At 32.8% G+C, this 23,620-nt stretch overlaps 1 protein-coding gene across 8 annotated transcripts in view; it reads right to left on the bottom strand.

The window, feature by feature from the left end:
• Positions 1-23,620, bottom strand: part of DLG1 (discs large MAGUK scaffold protein 1) — a 275,356-nt gene that overhangs the window by 30,541 nt on the left and 221,195 nt on the right. For 4 of the 8 annotated variants that reach the window (XM_057739271.1, XM_057739270.1, XM_057739276.1 and 1 more), the window contains 7 exons: positions 19,352-19,528; positions 16,285-16,354; positions 12,514-12,613; positions 5,891-5,932; positions 3,641-3,691; positions 2,660-2,761; positions 2,226-2,398 (listed from right to left, as the gene is read on the bottom strand). In XM_057739271.1, the coding sequence (XP_057595254.1) occupies positions 2,226-2,398; positions 2,660-2,761; positions 3,641-3,691; positions 5,891-5,932; positions 12,514-12,613; positions 16,285-16,354; positions 19,352-19,528 (715 nt within the window). Of the gene's footprint in view, positions 1-2,225; positions 2,399-2,659; positions 2,762-3,640; positions 3,692-5,890; positions 5,933-11,794; positions 11,829-12,513; positions 12,614-16,284; positions 16,355-19,351; positions 19,529-23,620 lie in introns of all 8 variants that reach the window. The other 4 variants (XM_057739274.1, XM_057739277.1, XM_057739275.1 and 1 more) reach the window with 2 other exon arrangements.

Raw genomic sequence — 23,620 nt, 5'->3', positions numbered from 1 at the left:
CCATTTGCACCAACAAGGATGGATTTGGAGGGTATTATGCTAAGTGAAATAAATCAGAGAAAGACAAATACTGTATGACACCACTTATAGATGGAATCTAAAAAGCACAACAAATTAGTGAATATAACAAATAAGAAGCAGACTCACAAATACAGAGAACTAGTGGTTACCAGTGGGGAGAGCAAAGGGAGAATGGCAATATAGGGGTAGGAGACTTAGCAGTACAAACTATTGTGTACAGAATAAGCTATAAGGATATACTGTACAAAATAAGGACTAGAGCCAATATTTTATAATAACTGTAAATGGAGTACAACCTTTAAAAATTGTGAATCACTATATTGTACACCTGTAACATATATAATACTGTACACCAACTATATTTTAATATAAATAAATAACAAAAATTTTCCAGTTGGCCAAGCTTTCAGTTTTTTATTTTCTAATAATTTATAGCTTTATTGCATTGTGATCACAGTGTTATCTGTAAGATTTCTACTTTGCGGAACCTCCTGATATTTTCTTCTTTACAAGGTCTGCAGAAGAAATAGCTTGCTATGATATGGTGTTCACTTTTCTATTTATCAATAATCTGAAGCTTGGATATTATCTGTCAGGCTGAGAGAGTGTTTTTTAATTTTTTAAAAAATTTAAAAGAAACACAATATTACAAACAAAGCTAAAGCTACAGTTTCCTTCCTCCTTCTCCCAAAGGAAAACCACTGCATAGTAGCTACATATACACTTGAAGTAGATGTGTATCATTCCCATGCATTTTTTCCCTCAGTAAATGTATTTTTTTAAATCGAGGTATAGTTGATGTACAACATTATACAAGTTTCTGGTATACAACATAGTGATTCACATTGTTTATTCTATTTATAGTTATTATATTCCCTGTGCTATACTATATATCCTCATAGCTTATTTTATACCCATGCATGATTTTACGTTTATGAAAATATAAAACGTTCATGAAAACATGAAATATGTATCAATGAACTATATAGCTTTTTGTTAATTAAAGTTTATATAAATAGTGGCATCCTGCATATATCCTTTGCAACTTCATTCATTCACCATTATAACTTTGAGATTTATTAAGGTGGATACACCTAATTAGTGGATATTCTAGTTTATTCACTCTAGCTCCTGTATCCCACTGCATGAATAAATAACAATTATCCATTTTCCTTTGCTGAGTCCAATTTTTCACTACTATAACAGGCTACTATGCATATCATTATACATAATCCTTATGTGTGAATCTCTACTTAGATACCAAGAAGTAGAATTTCTGAGTCACAGGTTGTGTACATTTATTTGGTATTGCCAAATTGTTCTCAAATGAAGTTCTATTAATTTTACCATTAACAATATCTAATAAGATTTTCTACTTTCCCAAATTCTTGCCATTACTGAACATGTCCATTCTTTTGATTTTTAAAACTAATCAGAATAAACCAAACCTCTTATTAAAAAAAGGAGCACTTACAGATGAGAAACTGAGATGCTGAATTACTGCTTTATGTTTTGTAGGTATTTCACAACTAAGTCTTAAACTACTACAGTTTTGAAGGTATAAAATAATTTGTTGGTGTTTATTGTCTAGGCCCAACGACTGATTTAAGTACAGCACCACATCTGGAGGACACTGTTTTGGCTTTACCATAAAACTGCCTTAAACCAAATGTCAATGTATCATCAGACTGCTTTCAAAAAATCTGTTGCTGTCACAATATTACTGAGTATTTTTCCATACTGTCTTTTATTAAATGACCATTCAGCAGAAATTTTTGTCTAGTCTCAGTACCAAGAGCAACTTACACTTATCTTGAACAGCTGGTTCATTTTTATCGCTGATCTTAGCTTCTTAACTATGCTAGATGCTAGAAAAGCTAGCGCTAAACCCACGATCTATCTCTAGCAAATGTACAGGACCTCAAAATAATAACCTCCCCTCTTAGAGAGATTCATGTTATCATTCCCTATTCTTATTTTCTTTGATCTTCTTAATCTACTTTATCTTATATATTTTTTTCTAAGCCACCTAAAAGTAATTATTTAGTTGAATAAATTCACAACTGATTAAAGTAATCAATGCTGCAACATGTATGTGTTATTTTTTCAAAAGCATGAAATAAAAGTTTCTACTCTTCATTCTTTCATACTGTCAAAGGCATATCTAATTACAAACTTTATTCTGGGATCACTCTGATGCTTACCTTTTCTGCCACTTCTCGCACAGACTGAACACTTGTTCCATACAGATGGTTGTTATACTGGCCAGCTTCAATGAACTTATGTTCCTGGATATCCTTTTCCATTTGCTCTCTCGAAGTTACAAAATGATAATCTCGTCCATCTACCTCATAATCTCGTTTTGGTCTAGTTGTATCTTTAATAGAAAAGAACTTGAGCAAGTGTTTAATATTAAAAAGCACAACAAATCTATTTTCTACTTAAAGAATAGTTTTGTAAAGTTCACTACAACAGAGATTGATTTAAATCTGAAAAGCGACAATAATATGGAGGATGGAGGAATAACTGATAAAATAACTAAGTATAAACCCTTAAAAAATGGTAATGTTTACTTTGACCACACACAGTGACAAAATGTTAAGAACAATAATTAACAATTTTTATGTGGGTTACTCACGAGGAACACATGATCCAAATTTGTCAGGAAATTCAGAGATCAAGTCATCATTTATCCTGTCTTTCATAGGTCCCAATATAATCACTGGTCGAGTATAATTAACTATAAAAATATACTGCATGTTAAAAGGAATAAGCACTCAACAAACATCTATGTATTTTATTTCGCTAGAAAACAAAAGTATCCTTAACTGTTATGAAGAATTTTTTTTTCTTTTTCCACCAATGCCTAACTTGACAGTTTACAAACCTTTATCAAAATCTTAAACTTCAGTCAGCCTCCTGTTGGAAGGCATACACTTACTAAATTCAGCATTGGCAGATAATGCTTCTATAATTGCTAACATCATCTCATTACACATGAGAAAACACAGTACAGTGTCTTACTGATCTTTTTTGAAGTAGAAACTGTAAGGAAGCAGATCAAAGGGCAAAAAAGAAACTGGGTATGATCAGTGTAGTCACCTAGAAAGATTATCTAACAGAAGTGTATACAATGAATTGTAAGGGATCATGTTGGAAGCAAGCGACTGGTAGTGAAAATCAGACTTAACTCTGTGGTAGGAAGGATGAAAGGAGGTTATACATAAGAATGATATGATAAGAATAAATAGGGCCTAGAAACAGACAAATTGGACAAGGGAGATGAGAAACATAGAAAGATCAAAGATGATTCCAATATTTTGAACATGGATCACTAGAAGGATAGTGATACTATTATGAACACTAGAAAGAAGCTGCTTAAGAAATAAAACACCAATATAAAACAGCTAATATAAAATGATTAATTTTAATAATCTATGGGCTAAACCATGTTTCATAAAATACATATAGTATATTTCTATATATATACACATAGAGTAAGAAAAAAATACTAAAATTCTAATAAAATTTTTTTAAAGATATAAGTTGAGTTAGACCTATTTTCCAAATTAAGTATGTTTTTCTATAAAATCGTAAAACATCAACAGGCTTCACAAACCTTCTTGTTGATTCACTGGTTCATAAGATAAGACATATTCTTCTTGACCACCTATTAGAAAGTTAAAATACAGATGAGAAAATCTATAAAGATATCTATACTAATTTAATTCTTTAATTTGATATATAAATTACTAGAACTTTCCTGAGAAAAGTAGCAAAGATGTAAAAAGAAGGGTACTTTATAAATTACTTATGGCAATATTTAGGAAAAAAGTGACAAATTATAGTCACAAAGTTTGGTATTTGTAAAAACAAAACATAAATGTGCCACTTAATAACTACCTTTCTGTTATTCTGTGTTTTACAGATTATCATTAGATCTAATTAAGATCTTAACTTAGGCTGTCAAGTATAAGCTATTAATTTTTTATTTAGAATCTAAGAACTATTAAATAGTCCTTTAAAAATTAATTCTCTAATGAGCAATTCTACACATATGCATATTAGGTAATTTTCTGCTATTAATATGCTGCTTTTGTTTTGGTCCTACTAGGTATAACATTTAATACTGCATATACATTTTTACAATTACAACTATTTTATAACCAAAAAATTTTAATGCAAAGGTAAAACTAGTGTCACTATTTCACTGATGAAAAAAAATTCACTGGTTATAATAATTCATTTATTCAATTTTTAAAAAGTAACATCTTGAGTTAAAAATTTTTTTAGATAAAATTAAATCCTTCCCTTTCAACAAAATGAATCACATAGACAGTAAAGGAAAAAAAAATTTTTCCTTTGATCTTAAAAGCACTTTAGAAGTTAAATTAAATCCTCTAAGATTAAATTAAAAGATTAGAGCTTAAGCATATCCTAAATAGAAAAGTCTACAAATCATATCTTGACTCAATGAAAATAACTAAAAGAGTTAAAAATTTCAGGAGTTCTTAACACACACACGCGCACGTGCACAGACACGTAGAAAACACACTAGGAAGAGCTGTTACATTCAAGTGGTTCTATGAAATAAATCAATATTGGAGAATGTATTTGAAGGTTTTCTCCTTGATTATGATGATTCTATAACGATCTTTTCACTAAATCTGTCATTGGTTTATATTACATGTATGCAGCTGTAAATCTTTTAAATTCATATACTGACATAAATATCCTTTCTTGCTTTAAAAGCTTATTTTCTTGTTTTAAAACTTATTATAACACATAAAAATATGTGTTTACAAGCTGCTTTTTAAAGTACTGTATGTAAAACATGTTTTACATGTTATCAGAAACATGCAATTTGAATATTCCACACTTAATAATTCATGCAAATGGTGAGAGAGACAGTATATACTTTTATTACCTCTTTTTAGTCTAGAAAGCTACTCAACTACTCCCTGGTGAGCTCTGATTATGTTTAAAAAACGCTAAAATATGAGAAATCACATTCCCATACCCAAAAAGAAAATTATTAAGTAACTGTCATGCAGAAAAAATAACAACCAATCAAATGAATGAGGGTTAAAAGTATATACTGTCAACATGAAAACTATTAGAGACTGATGTTAACGGGATGGACCTTCCGAGCAGCCATACTCATCTGTAATCAAGATTACTTTCATATTAGACAGCAGTAAAGAAAAAAGTTAGAAAAGCAATTTTAATTTTTTAAGATGCTACAGCTGATAATACTCATGTACTCTCCCCTCCCCCCATGCCCAAATATGTTTAAAAACTTCACACGCTTATATAGTCACTTAATGATATAATACCAAGACTGTAACACAAGAACCAAAACAGGAAATCAGTATTACTGTTTGAGCAACTGTTGAAAATTTTCCCTTCATCATTTCTTATGTTCACCAAAAGCTAGCAATAAACAGTATCTTGACCACACCAGTATAGGTGACACAGAATAAAAAAGGAAATAAAGCTAATTACAATTTAGCATTACTGAAAAATATTTTAATGGCTTATGTTAGAAACAGACTTATTAAATAAAATGGCAAAATACAAGTTTACTATTCATTTAACTAGATATTTACTTCTTATAAAAGATGCAAACACACATACTGTGTACACAAACAGCCCTTTTGTAAATGAATTTCTGTATTTTATGAAAGCTTTGGAAATTAACTTCTGTACACAGAATATGATTTTATTTATAAGTAAAGGATTTTACTTGGTTCTCCTTGATTTTAAAATATTAAGCACCTAATTTTCAGTTTTCAGAATACATCACTAAGGAAAAAAGACCCAAGGATATATTACTTGAGATAACAAAAGAACAACTTAAAACACTTACGGTAACTACTTTCGCTATCGCTGGCATTAGAAGTTACATGTTCTGAAATTGCAGCACAATGGAAAAAATAAAGAAAACACAGTGTCATGAGTTAAAAAAAAGCAAATTATCACAATAAACACAAGGAGACCTAAAATGTCGAGATATAAATCACAGATACCCAAAGAGTTTTTAAAAACATTTCTGATTTTCTTAGAAAAGTTTAATTATTTCAAATAAATGAATACGAATTAGCAAGGAAAAAAATTTGTAATCAAGGACAATGCCTCATATTCTGTTCAATAGTTTATGAACAAAATCTTATCATGAACAGCAAGCAGAATATAACAGTGACCCTAAATTAGTCCAACTGTCGACGTAAACACCCCAAAGAGAAAATGTCATTGACACCATTTAATTTATGATACAGTAATGACTAACAGAGGAGACAAGTTATATCTGAGGAAACATGTCCATTTTAATGAAGTGATATTTTAAAAAATAAATGATCTTGTTTTTAGTTTAGCTTCTTTCTTGTTCCTGAAGAGAAATGAAAATCCATGACTGAGATCATATAGATAAAGCATGCTGGATCTCATATTCAGATGCCTCAAAAAAAAGTTAAATGGAATGGAATTCTAGAAGGTGGGACTGTAATTTAAAGTAGACTAATATTTCTGAGAAACTCTGCTTTGATAAAACTGACAATGGCTACTTTGCAAAACAAAAAAGATAAAAGTAAACACCCATTTGCCTGGCCCCTCCTTCAAAGTGACCCCCATTTCATAACTTGATTGTTCAGTAAACACCCAGCACTCTTCTCATGTAAACGTAATCTCTTGTGTTCTCTCAATAAGTGTCTCCTTCGAATAAAAAAGGTAATTTTATCTACAAAAACTAAAAAACAAAATTTTCCATGGGAGAGAGGTAAATCTAAATTTCTTATGTCAGGCAAAAGAAAAAAAATTTAAAGGCTAAGGAAAAAGTTTGAGGAGAAATATCTGCTGCACCACACCACCCACAGAGTCTCCTAAAATCAAGCAGCACTGCTGCAAAGTATAGAGGACGGTGGAACTTAATGGTAGTGCAGTCCTTGAATTGCTGTCACAGTGAAAAACAAGTCTGTTATTCTAATCCACAAAGACAAGACTCAACTTTCTTAATCATTATTATGTATATTTTAAACAAAGGAGGAACATTAAAAATCGCAAGACAATAATGTATGATAAGCACACATAAAATGATTTTCTAAAGTTTATATTTAAAAATTTCTTCCCATGATATCACACAGATGTCAAAACAATCACTTTAATTGTTGTATAATATTCACTGGACTGTTACATCATGATTTACCTTACTACTTATGTAGATACTTTAGTTTGCTTTAAATTGTTTTCCACAAACATCAGCAAATTATTCTAAATGTCTTCATTTATATGGCTTTCACCTTTTGTCCTATTTCCTTAAAATTCATCCCCAGAAGTAGGAATGCCACATAGGAAAAAAAAAGCTCTTAAATTTATACTAGGATTGGCATTAACACTCTGCAATCTCTAATATATAAAAGAAAGAAATATTAGTTATTGCACTTGAGTGAGTAGAGGGGGAGAGTAAGTGGGAGTATAGAAGAAACAAAATTAACCATGAGTTGACACATAGAGAAATTGGATAAATGAATACTTGTGGGGTTTATTTTATTATTCCTCTACTATCGAGTATGTCTGACATAAAAAGTTTAAGTTAACTACAATCTCTTTTCTGGGGATTTCTCCTACTCATTTTGAGTTCTCTAAGATTACCAATAGCTATGAATCAATCAAATTCTTCAAGTTCTTTCAAGTGTCCTTTAAGTAACTCCTCTACAATAAAATCTTGTTACTTAAAGTACTGTCCTTGGAATAGCATCATCATCATTGCTTGGGAGCTTATCAGAAAGGTAAAATGCTTTTTTCCTGATAATTAAAAATAATCTTTTTCAAGGCACTTCATCAAAGAAGATATTTAAATATCCAATAAATATACAAAAAGGTGTTCAAGCTAATTATAATATATAAAAATTTAATTTGCATTTCAAGGGAAATGCAAATTAAAACCACAACAGATATCTCTATCATCCAGCAGAATGGCCAAAATGAAAAAAACAAAACAAAACAAAACAAAAAACCAAAAAAAAAAAAAACCCAAAAAAAAAACCCCCCAGATATGTCAAGTGTAGAGAAAGATATGTAGCGACTGGAACTCACATACTACTGGGGGTGGGGTGGGGTAAATTGGTATAACCGCTTTGGAAAACTACTTTGCCCTACCTACTAACACCTAACATATTTATATATCTGTGACCTAGCAATTCATTTCCTAGCTATTTTCCCAGACATGTATAAGAATGTTCAAAGCAACACTACTCGAAAATAGCCCTAAATATATATGTTTATTTATAAATCTGAGACAATATATGTACAATTTCATAGTTTACTTTTTTCATTTACATTGTGAGCATTTGCCATGTCATTTATGTTTTAATACGATTTTCAATGGTTATAAAATACTATACTGTATAATAAGCCATACTTCATCAACCACTTTCCAACTGTAAGGCATTTTAGGATTATTTCAATTGTGTGTGTGTGTGTGTGGGGGGGGGGGGGGACGTGCTGTACTTTCTAAATAATATAGAATGAAACATTCTGATATATAAACCTTTGTTTCCACCTCTGATTACATTCTTAGGATAAATTCCTTGGAGAGAAATTAGTAGGTCAAAAGATATGCTTTTCCAAAAAGGCTCTATCAATTTACACTCCTAAGTAACATGTTAAAAGCAGTCATTCCACAGAACCGTCTCCATCACTGGATTCTCCTTTAAAAGAAAAGTCTGCTAATGGGATGGGTAAAAATATCATTTTGTTTATTGATTATTAGGCCATTAAACATTTTTTATATGCTTGCTTCAGTTTTCTAATGGAGAGTTCGTCTGTTTCTTGCTGATCTATTAGAAACTGAGGTGGAAGAGTTTTATCTTTTTGACACAGACAGTATAAACAGATCCCTAAAGTTTTAACTTTTGTGTATGATGCCTGATGATCACAATTGTTGCGAGTCTCTCTAACCAAGTCTCACCCTTCTAATCAAACACTTCTTCCTGAGATTGTATCATGTGTTTTCTCTTTGCTCTCCCTAAATACTATATATCATCAGTCTCGAATAACACTACTACTCTTAACACTTATTCTTAACACAGATGAAAATAAGTCCGCTTTTGGCATCTAAGAGCTCCACACCATTCTACTTAAATAAGTCTTTACGACAGAAAAAGAAGAAATGTAACAGGAAACCTATGTGCCTAACTGCAGAAGTTTTTGAGGTGTTTTACAAAATGGAAAGCTATAAAAATAAACTGCATACAAAAGAAAGGTACAAGCCTTGTCTGAAACCGTATGCCATACGTTCATTTCTGAGCACCTTATACAACTGCTCCTGAACTACACATACCTTTAGTTTCTTTCAAAGGAATTACCGTTTTCTCCCCTTGCATTTTTTCAAAACTGCCTTCTTAAAGCCTAAAAGCTACACAGATGTCTATTTCTAGCTTTTTATAAGCTATGATGATTTAGTTGCATCCTCCCAGATTTCCATTATACTTTAATTAGTTCTGTTAGTCAAAACTAGGTTTAGAAAGGCAATTTTTCTTATTGTTTCTTCTGCTGTCAACAGGGTAAATCAATAATTTATTTGATTCTCTTCTTTGTAGAATCACTGAATTCTCATCTATGAGAAGTATTCTAGGGTATCACTTTCATTTCTTTTTCTGCTCTTTAAATACCCCATTTTTTTCATAGGCTGTGTGAAATTACATGCAGATGTACATCCTTCTTGATACTCAGTGTTGTTCCACATCTTCAAGAGGTTTATCTGGACTAATGTGTCCTTCTGTTCTCAGTCCCTTCATGAGTCCTGTTCCAACAAGGCTTAATGAACACCAACATGAGGTCACATTTATTTTCTTTATATTGCACAGGATTTTGCTTAGTTTATTCCCTGTATCCTGGACTTTAGAATATAGATAACTGAGGCCTTAAAGAACGCCCCGACCCACCCCTCTTCCCAGTATTTCCTGCTTCATAATAATGAGCATCTCGTCTTCTGTTAGTAATGTTTTATGTGATAACCTTCATCATATCCAGTTTTAGAATTTTACTGATATTTTTCTGTCTCTGTCAACCTTTTCTAAAAAAAATCTTCTTGATCTGGTCAAGTTACCAGGTGCATAAATTCTTTCAGTTCCTGTGAGATGAGGCACAGAAACCTATCATTCAAGGGATCTTTACTCACTGACCAGAAAATTAAATCAACATTGGTAACCAGTTATCATTTTTCATTTGTTTCTCTTCCTAAGTCCAAAACCTCAATTGAAATGACAGATGAAAATACGATGGGGTCAAGGTGTAGTTATCTATTATAAAAATATCAATATGGCAACCAAATTCTTCGTTTAGTTTCTTCTCCCATGAGCTTTCCATAGGTCTCTGACGACTCGGCAGGTAACAGAAATCTATGGGTTCCACAGCACCTCATGATCATTCTCAAAATAAATTCTATAGGACCGAGAATCTGTGGAAATATCTTCCAGTTTCTGAAGATTTTCACTGATAATTTTTCCCAAAGGTAATAGATTAAAAAACCGTGCCACTAGTGATAGTAAATTTGTGGCTCTTACCAGATCCTAAAAAGGCAAATGCATAGATAACAAAGTGTGTGTAATAGAAATAATTACATATAAAGCATACTTCTTTCGATCTGATATAAACCTTTAATTGTTAAAGTTGAAATAAAAGTCAAGTACCTATAGTTAAGGTTAAAAGTCCAACACAAAGTCAGCATTAATCAAGAAAAAAAATCTATGAAATTTAATGTTTATTAACATAAACTTAGAAAGTTAAAAGATATTGGCTATATCCTTAAATGATCAATGAGTTATGAAGAAATAAGTTTTCAAAATGCTTAATAATGCAAATGGAAACAACTACTTAGAAAAAAACTTTAGCCTAAAAGATACTTCTATGAGTCACTGTCACTTAAAATAGCTTAATAATATTTGGTAAAATTTCACATTTAATAAATTTGAAAATATTCACATTTAAAATTTTGTTTGCTAAAATGACTTCTTGTTTCATTCATTCATTTCAACATTTAGTGAATGACTCCCACATATCAGACTCTGTACCAAACTTTATATGAAGATTAAGTACTAGCTGAAAAATTAAGCAGGAACAACACACCAAAAAAACACACCTTCCCCTAAACAGAGACAACATCTTGGTTAAAGAAAAAAAAACAAAGGAAAATATTTCTTATAATTCTTTTTAATAACTTACAAGTTTCTTAAAAAAAGATATACAATTTTCCTATTACACAGACTGCTACTTGAACTTGAGTTCTATAATTCTTCTCTAATATTTAAGATCTATTGTGTTTTAGAGTTTCACATTGTAGCAATGCTTTTCTAACACAGATTGTTTAAAAAAAAAGCAGGGGGTGGGGGGACATAAAACTATAAGGAAGACTACATTCTACCTTCTAATAATGAGGGCAGATGGTATTAATACTATTTTAAAAACATTCAAAGTCTTTCTTCATATTTAAAAAATTCCTAGAGAAAGTAATTGCCGTAAAAACTACAAAATGGAAAATACAATTATGAGCAGAGAGTTTTTCAAATGATATGTGAAAAATGCAGAAAAAGAATAGATGTGTATTATAAAAATAAAAATCCCAAGCAAATTATTAACATGAAGAATCTAAAAGCAATCTAAATCATACACCTCCTCATGCCAGAAGGGCACTACCATGAACCTCAAAATGTATCTGAAAAAGGTAGGTCTGTAGATGGAGGTTAAAAAATAACTTGGGAGTATTTTGATCACTTACTCAGGCCTTTTGATCCCATGTCGTCAGGGATCTCCTGTAGAGAGTAGTTCCCAGAGAGCAAGCAATAAAAAGATAATCAAAGAAAACAGTTGTCAGTAATGCATAAAATTGGTGCTACAATAAGAGACAGTTCCAAGACCATTACAGGTGCACACATCTTGCAGAGCATTTCTGTGTATTTCTGAAGGTTTAAAATAAGCCAGCAGGTAGATATAATCTACTAAAAGAATGAAAGTTTTATATGAGAAGCTAATTAGGGTAGAGAAGCAAAAATTTTTACTATTTCCTGCTATTTTAAAAGTAAAATTCAGATTGTCCACATATAACAAAGAAATAGGATAAAATGGAATGACTGAGAAGGTCTATTATCAAAGATTGGCAATTCTATACCTAGAAATGAATAAGTAGCTTCTCCGGTACTCATGTTTTTCCTCTAAAATAGTCTTCTGAGAGTATAAGTGTTTCTTGTAAGAACCTTTACATAAAAGAATTCTATTTTAAACATAGCTTAAAAATATCATTTACTTTAAGAATTCCTAAGGTGCCAGAAAAAGTTAAGATTGGTATGCAAATTAATTTATGCCTGTTAAGTTGCCCCTAGTTAAGACAAACAGTAACCTGTTGCAGCTCTTGAAACTGTCTCCATGGTAACAACCAACTGCAGGGCAGTAGGTCCCTCTACATTTATCTTCAGTTGACCACTGGATCCACATACTTACGGTCAGCATCACTTGTTTCCTGCTCACTCTGGTCCTTGTTCTTGTAGAAGGGGAATTTTCGGGAAAAGAGGTTCTTTTTACGCTTGTCATTGAATGACTGCTGAAGAAGAGAAGGAGGGGCAAAACAAAGGGATGTCTACTGTCTGTGTGTACAAAGTCCCAGCCTAGTAGCTCTGTGAAAGCTGACTCTTGTGACCACAGTGTGCAGTTTGTGTAGTGAATTTCTAATTTAGTATTAACTTCTCTAATTCTAACATTTTATAACTGAAAATACTGAAAAATTTAGAGTGTAATTCTAAAAATAAGGAGTAAGTGCTATTTGATAAAAAAGGGAAGAGTAAATCAGATTAGCTACTACCACATAGTCCAAACTGAGCTCACATCTGTTCACATCAATCCATATTTTTCTAGAAGATTTCCAAGTATTAGGGTGGTCTATAGCAAAGGTTATTACTTTAGCTATTCAAATATTTATAATGGATTACATAATAATCATCATTTTCCTTTGGCTTTAGCACATTTTCCCCCTTTCTCTCTCTCTCTTCGTGGTTCCAACAAACTAACAAAAAGCCACCACTAAAAAAGAGAACCAAAACAATTGAGAAAGTTGCTAGTGCTGAATACTTAAAAAAACCTTCTCATTTTTTTTTAAAGAAGAGAATTAGGATAACTAAATGCTTATGGCATGAATCAGAAAGCGGGAAGAAAACTAAGAAGTGGCTATCAAGCACAGAGTCCAGCAAAAGAATTATCAGTGCTATCTAATCTCCTGGCCAATTTAAATGACATCATAATTATATAAATAAAATAGAACCAGATTCAATCCACCGGCACCATGTCCTGAATAGGGAATAAAAAGTTTGGTGCTCATAATGCCAAAGAAGCAACTAAAATCCTAGTAGTTTATAAATAACTGCTACGACAGCTGATCTGACGTCCCTTATCGCACAGACGGCTGAGACAAGTTTTTTCCCTTCTCGAATGTCCCATTTGTGCATCCATCGTTTTAAGAAAGCATGTAGCACAAAGAAAGATGAGGCTGAAGAGGAATAGCTGCTTCTGTAATGTGTCACAGGCACCCATGTCCTGAAGGAAATGGCCTTGCCTACCAGTGACAGTAGGAATTATTATTTTTATTATTTTTTGAAGTGGGAACAATAAAAAGGACAGAAATCTTGTTTTAACTTTTCTTGAATTTATCCACATCATATGATGCTATCAATATTTTGAAGTATATAAATATCAGACAATATTTTTTTTGGCATGCCTATATTTTTAGTCATGTGATACCAGGTGATTAAGCTGCTGAAATGGATTAAATTGACTTTTAGTTCAAATTCTATTACTTGAAAAGATTTATTTTGGTAAGGATCTTTACAAAAACTTTCATTTCTACCTTTCTGTGTCAATAATTCAAAATTAATAAGTTAACAGTCATTAGTCAAGCAGATTTTCTTGATATCAGTTTTAAAATCTGAAGGCTCAGATAACCCTAAGCAGAAGTTAAAAATTAAGTTGAGAAAAAAATACAGTGGAGAAATCTAGGCTTATAATTGCTTTATAAACTGTCAAGTAGCATTATTTGAATAAAAATCTTTGTTTGAATCCAAATTTTAGAAAAGAGAAAGAGAAGTTTCAATAAAGAAAAATTTATGGTACTCTAATTTAGAGAAGGACTAAGTCTTTTTATTTATAACAACCACTGATTTTGAATTTAGTAATAATTTTTATGCTATCTGATAAAACTGATATGTTTTTAACAGAAGGTTATTTACCCCTCCTACTGCATATATAGTGGTCAGAGTCAGTTTCACAGCAAACAACCAAAAGAAACATGAAGTTTATAAATGTTTTGATTTTTGATGTCTCTGCAGTTAGCCAAAATGAGATATCGTAAAGATATCATAATACAGGAGAGAAAGAAATGCTTGTTAGTTAAGAAATGTATTAATTGTATTACATCTAACATCCTGCAGGTGAAGAATTTATTAAAAGTGGAAAATAGCACAAGCAAACAGGACAAAAATGTGTAGGGAAAACACAAAACTGAAGAAATACACTACCTCTAGTTTCTTTATATTTTCAATACAAAACAATCTGTTTACTTATTGTTATTAATGCTATATTGCAAGAGAGTGTAATAAATATAAGGACTGATAAAATATTACAAATTTATGAAATGTATGTCAAATATCTCAATATATAATTTCCATATGTAGTATTTCAAAATAGCTAAAGGAATGTTAAAAATGTTAATGAGAAACTGAAATGTTTTTTAAAAGTCTGTATTGGAAATAAAGTTCATAATCCACCATATAAAGGAAAGGAAAAGAAGAGCTTAGAATGGAAAATGGTATTACAGAGAGAAAAGCAGTTCTGCATCAATGGCAAGCGTATTTTTACCCCACTCAGTATCATGCATACTTTTGGTGCTGTGTTAGAACACAGTGACTGTGTATAAAGCTGGTTATAGTCAACAAACAAGACTGAGACTTAAATATGTCGTTAATTCAGTTAACTTCTTACAGTTTGAAAGAAAAGTTATAACATGCAACCTCTTTTTCAATATACTGACAGTGTATTTTGCCAAAATATTCTTTAAAAGACATATATAAAACAAGTACAAAAACCACTGTATATATTTCAAATCCTGAGCATTTACTTGGGATTTTTTCCCCCAAAAGATTTTCTATTTTAAATATTGCTTCAGATTATACTATATAATTTTACATCTTCTGAAAGGTGCAAGTAAATTTTAAAGGAATTTATCATTTCTAAAATAACTGAATGCATTATACAATTTACTCAGGTTTAATTTCTTTGGTTAAGAATCATATTCCTTTAAAGTTTTACAGCTTTGAGTGGTTAGTGATATCAGACACGTACAAAGAGTAGGCTTAATTTATTTGCTGAGTTAACGTTCCACATTCATTTGAAATTTGATCAAAAGATGTACAAAACTTTGCTTTAGATTAAAAAATCCCCAAAATATAAAACATTGCTATAAATAGTATTTCAACACAACCTGTGTCCAACTCTTTCTTCAGGCTTCTTGCTAGACTATTCCACTGCAGTAATTACACACATGCTACAGAACGAAGCCTGTGATATCATCCACTGACATCCACTAGATTCAAGAAGGACTTCAAGTGAGTGAAAACAAAAACAAGTCTAAAATATATATAGAAGAATACTGATATATTTCTTGCCCACCTACAAAGTCCTCCTCTTGACTGTCCCTTTCTTTATTCTCTTAAGATAAAAATTCATATTGATTTAAACATTTAAAACATGAATTTTATTATACGTAATATTAGGGAAAAGATTAAGAAACTTTCCATGAATTCACTTGCAAAAACCTGTGAACTTACATTATGAACTAGTTAATAATTTGGGGGGAGGGGGTCTATTTTCTCAGATGTATTATTTATTAGCTATTATGATTAATACTGGTGACACAAATTTTTAATTGTTCATCTGAGTGAAGGCTGAATTCAATTCATTTATAAAAATAATGACCAAAAGTACGTTGTTAAGAATACATCAAATGACAGTTTTGATAATTTGCGAACGTCTGTGAAATGGGTGCTTTAATTTAATAAGTTGTTTACTTTAGCAAATCTGCTCTTGTAAACCACCCTGGCAAGAGCAGCTGATAGTTAATTCTACAGCAAAATCCTCATTTTAATAATGCAGCTCAAACAAGAATTATAAAAAGCCCTGTTACCTTCAATTATTTATTTCTAGAAAGAACAGATTTCATATACTCACCCCTTTGTCGCCTCTTGCTTTAGAATTGAATTTCACTGTTTTTAGTCGGGCTCGTTCTTTCTTCTCAACCCTGACAAAACACAGATTATTTTTTAAGTGTAATAAATATATCTCAGGCTCTAACTAGAAATCATCAGAACCGATACTTTCACGTGGAGCATTTTCATATTCTAAAGCCTTCAGAAGTCATGTGCATCCCACAATTAATAACTATTTCTGAGAAATGAAATATAGGGCTCATTTTATTATGAAACAAAACTACTTGTGAAGTATCAAAATACAGTACAAGTATGTGTACTTATATATACACTCAATTCCATAATTACGCTGCAACCATTATGAGGCACCACTTCTCAGTTTAGCAATTTTCTAGGTTTTCCATGTGTTTTGTTGTTTAAATATCAGGTTAGCATGCAACACATGCTAAAAAACTCCGTGTTAGAGAGAAAGCAAATGCAGTAAAATGTTAACAACTGGTGAAAGTAGGTGAAGGATATGTGGGTGTTCTAAGAACTATTCTTGCATTTCTCTTGTACTTATTTTTCTGTAGCTCTGAAATTTTTAAAAATAAAAAGGAAGAAAAAAAAGCTTAATTCCAATGATACGTTTGTGTAAATACATAAAATAACCAATTACAGTATACAAAACAGAGCGTTTTTTTAAAAAATATTTATTTATTTGGCTGCACTGAGTCTTAGTCATGGCACGTGGGATCTTTGTTGCAGCACGTGGGATCTTTTAGTTGCAGCATGTGGGATCTAGTTCCCTGACCAGGGATTGAACCCGGGTCCCCTGCATTGGGAGTGCAGCGTCTTAACCACCAAGGAAGTCCCCAAAATAGAGTTTTAAAATATCTTTTGGAAGGATACAGAAGAACTGGTAACCTTAGTTATCCCTAAGAAGGTGAAATGGATGCTTGGGGAACAGGGTTAAGAGGGAGCCTGTACAGCTTTTAAATCTTTTGAATTTTAAACCTTGTTAAAAGTGTTACCTTCGAAATAAAACAAGCAAACAAAACTACAACGAATGTACAATCTATAATCATGTAGACTGTAACACCAACATGGATCCTACAAAACTTTGTATAAATCAAGCTTTATAAACTCTTGATTTCAACACAGCAATTATATTAGTGTATATAGCAGAACAGCCTATGAATAAACGCGTATCTTTATTTTTTTTTATTATCCAGTTATATAGTTTTACCATGGGTACAGCAGAACCTTAGCAGCCATGGATTTAAAACTTGGGTTTTTACTACTCTAAAACAATCCTGAGGGTCCATGACACGAATAGTTAATTTATCATTTTGCCTAGACACTTCCTGAGGGCACTGAGAAACTAACATTAGTGAGTAAACAAATGGCTTCGTTTTCTAATCATTATCTTGTTCACTAAATAGCTGAGTGACTTCAACTGTGTTTATGTGTCAATACTGTTCCTGAAAGAAAGCTAAGAACTGTAGGAACTATAATTCCTTGTGCTATTATTAGACATAAAGAGGTCTAGAAAGATATCATTCTATTTAAGAAAATACAAGATTAGAATACACTGAAGAATGAAACGGCATAACTGGTTGTGATTTCATACTGTATTTTATGGGAGGAAAATTATATTATATAATACTATTCATGAATTAGGGGATTTGTAGAGGTCTCAAGGTATATCTCTTTTATCACTTCTGGCTTCTAAATTCAACCTTACAGAATTTTTATACAAAATGAAAAATAGCTCTTTCTACCAAATTCAGCTGTATTTCTCATTTGTTGTACGCACATGTAAAGCCTCTGTAGGAGATAAGACTCCAAGGGATAAAGGCAACTTTTAGGAATTCTGACCTTGATATTTAAGATGTGAGGTCTCTACTGATTCAACAAGGCATGGAGGAAGCATTTCTGGATTTAAAGCTTGCTATGCTCTATTCCAGTAAAAAAAAGTTATGCTGAGGGCTGCATTGCTAAAAGAGGAGTTGCCATCAAATATAAGGTCCAAGATGCCCAATAGTCAGATCTTGCTAAAAATATGGATCTAGCCGACAACAGTCATAAACTCCAAAACCACAATTACAAACCCTGGCAATACTTTATTTAACATTTCGACTCTTCAACGTCTACAAATAGGTGTACAAATATACATAAGGTAGAGAGGTTTATAAATAGGCATATGATCTGGCACAAGTATCAATTTTAGAGACTCCTAACAAAATAAGTTTAAGTCCAACTTAGTAATAAGACAAGAACAAGTTTATTACATCATAAGCTTGACTTGAAGTGAATTAACTAGCTATAATAAACATTAATGTCTCATTGACAATTTCTACTGGCTATCTTAAAGCTTTTAAGCTTTAGGCAATGATTTGGATGAATCAGATCTCGTAAATAAGCTGTTCTGGGGAAATTATGAACTGATGTTTTAATAGCTTTCCTTATAGAAGTAGAGACATTCAACAGCATTTCATTGACCTTAGGGGTTCCAAGTTGGGATCACCCTTTTCAAAGACAATCTGCACTTAACCACTTTTGCCACTAGACGGGAAGTATGCACCAGTGAGTAAATCACTACAATCAACAGTTAAAAGCGAAGAGGAAAGACCAGTGAATGCATGGATATTTTAAATTAAACAAGTAAACAAAGATGTAAAGCGTATCCTTAGATATTTCTAAAAATTTAGCATTTACTTAAAATGCTCTCATTTTTTAAGTCTAGAAGAGGCAATTCAGACAATCAAAACCCCTGAAAATGCAGGTTTTAACACCACCTACATGGGAAAACGACAGAGGTTTTTAATTCTTTCTCCCTCCACGGGTATAGATACATGGCACAGTGACTTAATATATACTTATTTTGTTTTGAGCAACTAGTAGGAGCTTTAGAGAAATCTGTATTTAGGGGCATCATATTCTCTTACTATGTCACTGGTTACAACATAAGGTGAATAACATTAAGTGGCTGTGAAACACAGTATATAAAACCAACATAAAATCACCACTTCAGTAAAAGAAATTTAAAGGAATAGCATTTATGCTGTCCAATTTTCAAGTGGTACGACTGCATCAGGCTTATTTACCTGCGTTTACTGGGAATCACCCCAACTTCATCACTTTCACCAGCGGGTGTAACCTGCCTGGCTTGCCACCACTCATCATCAGAAGCGTTAATAACATGGAGGAGATCTCCAAATCTGAAGTTCAGTCCTTGACTAGGAAGGCCACTGTCTTTAGTCTTGTCATAATCAAAAAGGGCCCTAGATTAAGAAGAAAAAAGTCCATAATTATTTCTTATAATTTAATACTGATATGATTGATATTAAATAAACAGGATCTTAAAAGTATATATAAAATCTGGGTAGATAATTAAACAATGTACCATGGTAGGCAGAATAATGCCAAGCTCAATTGTGTGCTACATACAAGAAGACAATGAAAATAAAAAGAAATAGCAAAATTAACTGTTTGTGTTAATAGATATACCACCTTATTTTTCTCAATACTGCATGAGAAAACACAGTGATTAGTTTCCCAGTTAACCATTCCTTTCATTTGTTCATAAAACTGGAGTTAATAGGGTTTTCAGAGTCAACAACAATGATGAAAACTAACTACAGACAAGTATATGATGACTTTAACAGCTGCCAACTATTTTGGGGAAAATACTGTGTTAATTTAATATAGTAATTACAAAATGTTAGGAATATTTTAAAATTTTATAACAAAATAGTGTCCTACTTAGTGTAGGATATTTAAATAAATTCTTAAATTCAAAAAACCTCTCTCAAGAGTATAGGAAGGATCCCAGCAATTACATTTATAATACAGTGTATTCATTTTTTTGTTCTAATTTGGCAATGGGAAATTAGGATACAAATCACATTCCTCTTCATGCTACCCAACTTTTAAGAAGCTATCACTTGAAGTAAAACAGAGAGGGGTGAAATTATTTGATGGCTCAATGAATGAACTAGTTAATGTTTTTGAAATGTGTTCTTTCAAGTCTTTTCAGTGGCTAACAATGTGAAGGAAGTAGAAGAGAATCAAAAGTGGGAAGGCTTACTTAAACATATATTAAAACATATACATTGGATTTTATTTGAAGAAAGAATTCTACAACTGTAAAATAAAGATGATAAATGATATAAAGTCATTTCTTCAATAAATTCTGAATAACAAGGAAATGTCTTTCTACTGGAAAAATATAGTTAACTTCAAATAAAACAAAGGTCTGATATAGTCAGCAATTTACTAAATGTTTATTTAAAAAGGTAATGAAGTAGATATGGCAAAGATAAAGAAGGCAAAGATGATGAGGATACAAATAAATAGAAAATACAATAGCAAATAAAGAACCTTAAGAGGTAGAACAAATGCCACAAGACTGAGGAAAAGGAAAATACTACATCTTAAAATTATCATAAATTAATCTTCCGAATTACAAAATCAACACAACTATATTACTGATGAGAAACGGAGAAATCACTCACAACCTCTACTCCCTAAGTGAGCACTTAAAACTTTATCTTTAGTACTCTGATTCAAAAAAGGGGAACTCACAGAATACCTATGTGAATTATTAATCATAATGTAATGAATGCCTGTTAACCTACTATCCAACCTAAGACTACACGCAAAACTTTTATCAGTAATTCACATCCACCTATGTATTTCCCGCTTGATCCTGTTTCCCTGAGATTCAGTGCTGAGCACTGTAGAAGGCTGCCACCCTTCCAAATGCAGTGTTTATCCTTTCCTTGCTCCCGACCCTTTCTGTGTTGGTTTGGTTTTATCACACACATATGGATGCCTACGTAATTCTGTATGAGTTCACCTGTTTCAGAGCTTTATGCGTCTACAGGCATACCTCACTTTATTGTGCTTCACTTCACTGCACTTGGCAGACATTATGTGTTTTTTTTTTACGAATGGAAGGTTTTGTGGTAACCGCTAGCCTACTGGTGTCATTTTTCCGACATTTGCTCACTTTGTTTCTCTGGGTCACATTCTGGTAATTCTCTCAATATTTCAAACTTTTTCATTATTAATTTATTTATTATGGTGATCTGTGATCTTTAATGTTACTATTGTAATCACTTTGGGGCATCACTAACTGTGCACTTATAAGATGGTAACTTAATTGATAAATGTGTGTGTTCTAACTGCTCTACCAACTGGCTCTTCCCCCATCTCTCTCCCTTCTCCTTGGGCCTCCCTATTCCCTGAGACACAATATTGAAATTAGGCCAATTAATAGCCCCACAATGGCCTCTAAGTGTTTACATGAAAGGAGAGTCACAGGTCTCTCACTTTAAATCAGCTAGAAATGCTTATGCTTAGCAAGGAAGGCATATTGAAAGCCAAGACAGGCCAAAAGCTGGGCTTCTTGTAGCAAACAGCCAAGCTGAAAAAAACTGAAAGTGCTACTTAAGTAAACACAGGAATAATAAGAAAGTGAAACAGCCTTACTGCTGATATTGAGAAAGTTTCAGTGGTCTGGATAGATCAAACCAGCCACAATATTCCTTTAAGCCAGAGCGTAATCTAGAGCAAGGCCCAAATTCTCTTCAATTTTATGAAGGCTGAGAGAGGTGAGGATGCTGAGAAGAAAAGTTTGAAGCCAGCAGAGGTTGGTTCATAAGGTTTCAGGAAAGAAGCCATCTCCATAACACAGAGATGCAAAGTAAATCAGCAAGTGCTGATGCAGAAGCTGCAACAAGGTATCCAAAAGTCTAAATAAGTAATGAAGGCGGTTACACTAAACAACAGGTTTTCAATGTGGACAAAACAGCCTTATATTGAAAGAAGATGCCATCTAGAACTTTCATAGCTAGAGAGAAGTCAATGCCGGGCTTCAAAGCTTTGCTCCAAGGCCAGGCTGACTCTCTTGTTAGGGGCTAATGCAGCTGGTGAGTTTAAGTTAAGCCAATGCTCATTTACCACTCTGAAAATCCTAGGGTGTTTAAGAACTATGCTAATCTATTCTGCCTGTGCTATAGAGATGAAACAACAAAGCCTGCATGACAGCACACTTGTTTACAACATGGTTTCCTGAATATTTTAAGCACACTGTTGAGACCTACTGCTCAACAACAACAACAACAACATTTCTTTCAAAATATTACTGCTCACTGACGATGTACCTGGTGACCCAAGAGCTTTGATGGAGATGTACCATGAGATTAATGCTGCTTTCACGCCTGCTGAGACAACTTCCATTCTGCAGCCCATGGATCAAGGAGTAATTCTGACTTTCAATACTTGCTAGTTAAGATACACACGTCGCAAGGCTAGAGCTGCTGCCATTGACAGGGATTCCTCTGGCGGATCTGGGCAAAGTACATCGAAAACCTTCCAGAAAGGATTCACCATTCTAGATGCCATTAAGAACACTGGTGATTCATGAGAAGAGGTCTACATATGAATATTAATAGGCGCTTGCAAGAAGTTGATTCCAATCCTCATGGATGACTTTGAAGGGGTTCAAGACTTCAGCAGAGCAACTCATTCCAGATGCGGCAGGAATAACAAGAGAAGCAGATTAGAAGTGGGGCCTGAAGCTGGGACTGCACTGCTGCACTCAGATAAAACTTGCACAGATGTTCAAACTACTCAGCAGAAGCAGAGCTGCTTCTTCTGGACGCGCAAAGAACGCATTTTTCTGAGGGGGAATCCACTCCTGGTGAAGATGCTGTGACGATTACTGAGATGAAAGCAAAGGATGGAAATATTACATCAACTTAGCTGATAAAGCAGCAGCAGGATTTGAGAGAACTGACTGCAATTTTGAATGAAGTTGACTGTGGGTAAAATGTTATCAAACGCACTGCACGCTCCAAAGAAACTGTTCATGAAAGGAAGAGTCCATCAATTCGGCTAACTTCACCGTTATCTTTTTTTAAGAAATTGCCACAGCCACCCCAAACCTTCAGCAACCGTCTCCCTGATCAGTCAGCAATTAACAGTATGGAGGCAGGACCTTCCATTAGCAAAAAAAAATTATGACTTGCTTAAGACTCACTGATGGTTAGCATTTTTAGCAATAAAATACTTTAAAATTGAGGTATGTATTTTTTAAAAAAACATAATGCTATTGCACATTTAATAGACTATGGTATAGTGTAAACACAACTTTCATATGCACCGGGAAACCAGAAAATTTGTGACTCGCTTTGCTGTGAGGCTCCCTGTACTGTAGTGCTCTGGAACTAAACCTGCAAAATCTCTGAGGTAATGCCTGTATTTCCTTTCCATCCTGGAACTCACTAAAATGACAGCAGCAACAACAACAAAGACAAACAAAAGAGAGAGGACAAACAGGAGAAAAGAGAGTTTAACGTGGTTTTGGA

The sequence above is a fragment of the Hippopotamus amphibius genome, chromosome 6 (assembly GCF_030028045.1).
Source record: "Hippopotamus amphibius kiboko isolate mHipAmp2 chromosome 6, mHipAmp2.hap2, whole genome shotgun sequence".
In the NCBI taxonomy this organism is placed as follows: Eukaryota; Metazoa; Chordata; class Mammalia; order Artiodactyla; family Hippopotamidae; genus Hippopotamus; species Hippopotamus amphibius.
This window is presented reverse-complemented; position numbering and strand designations above follow the sequence as displayed.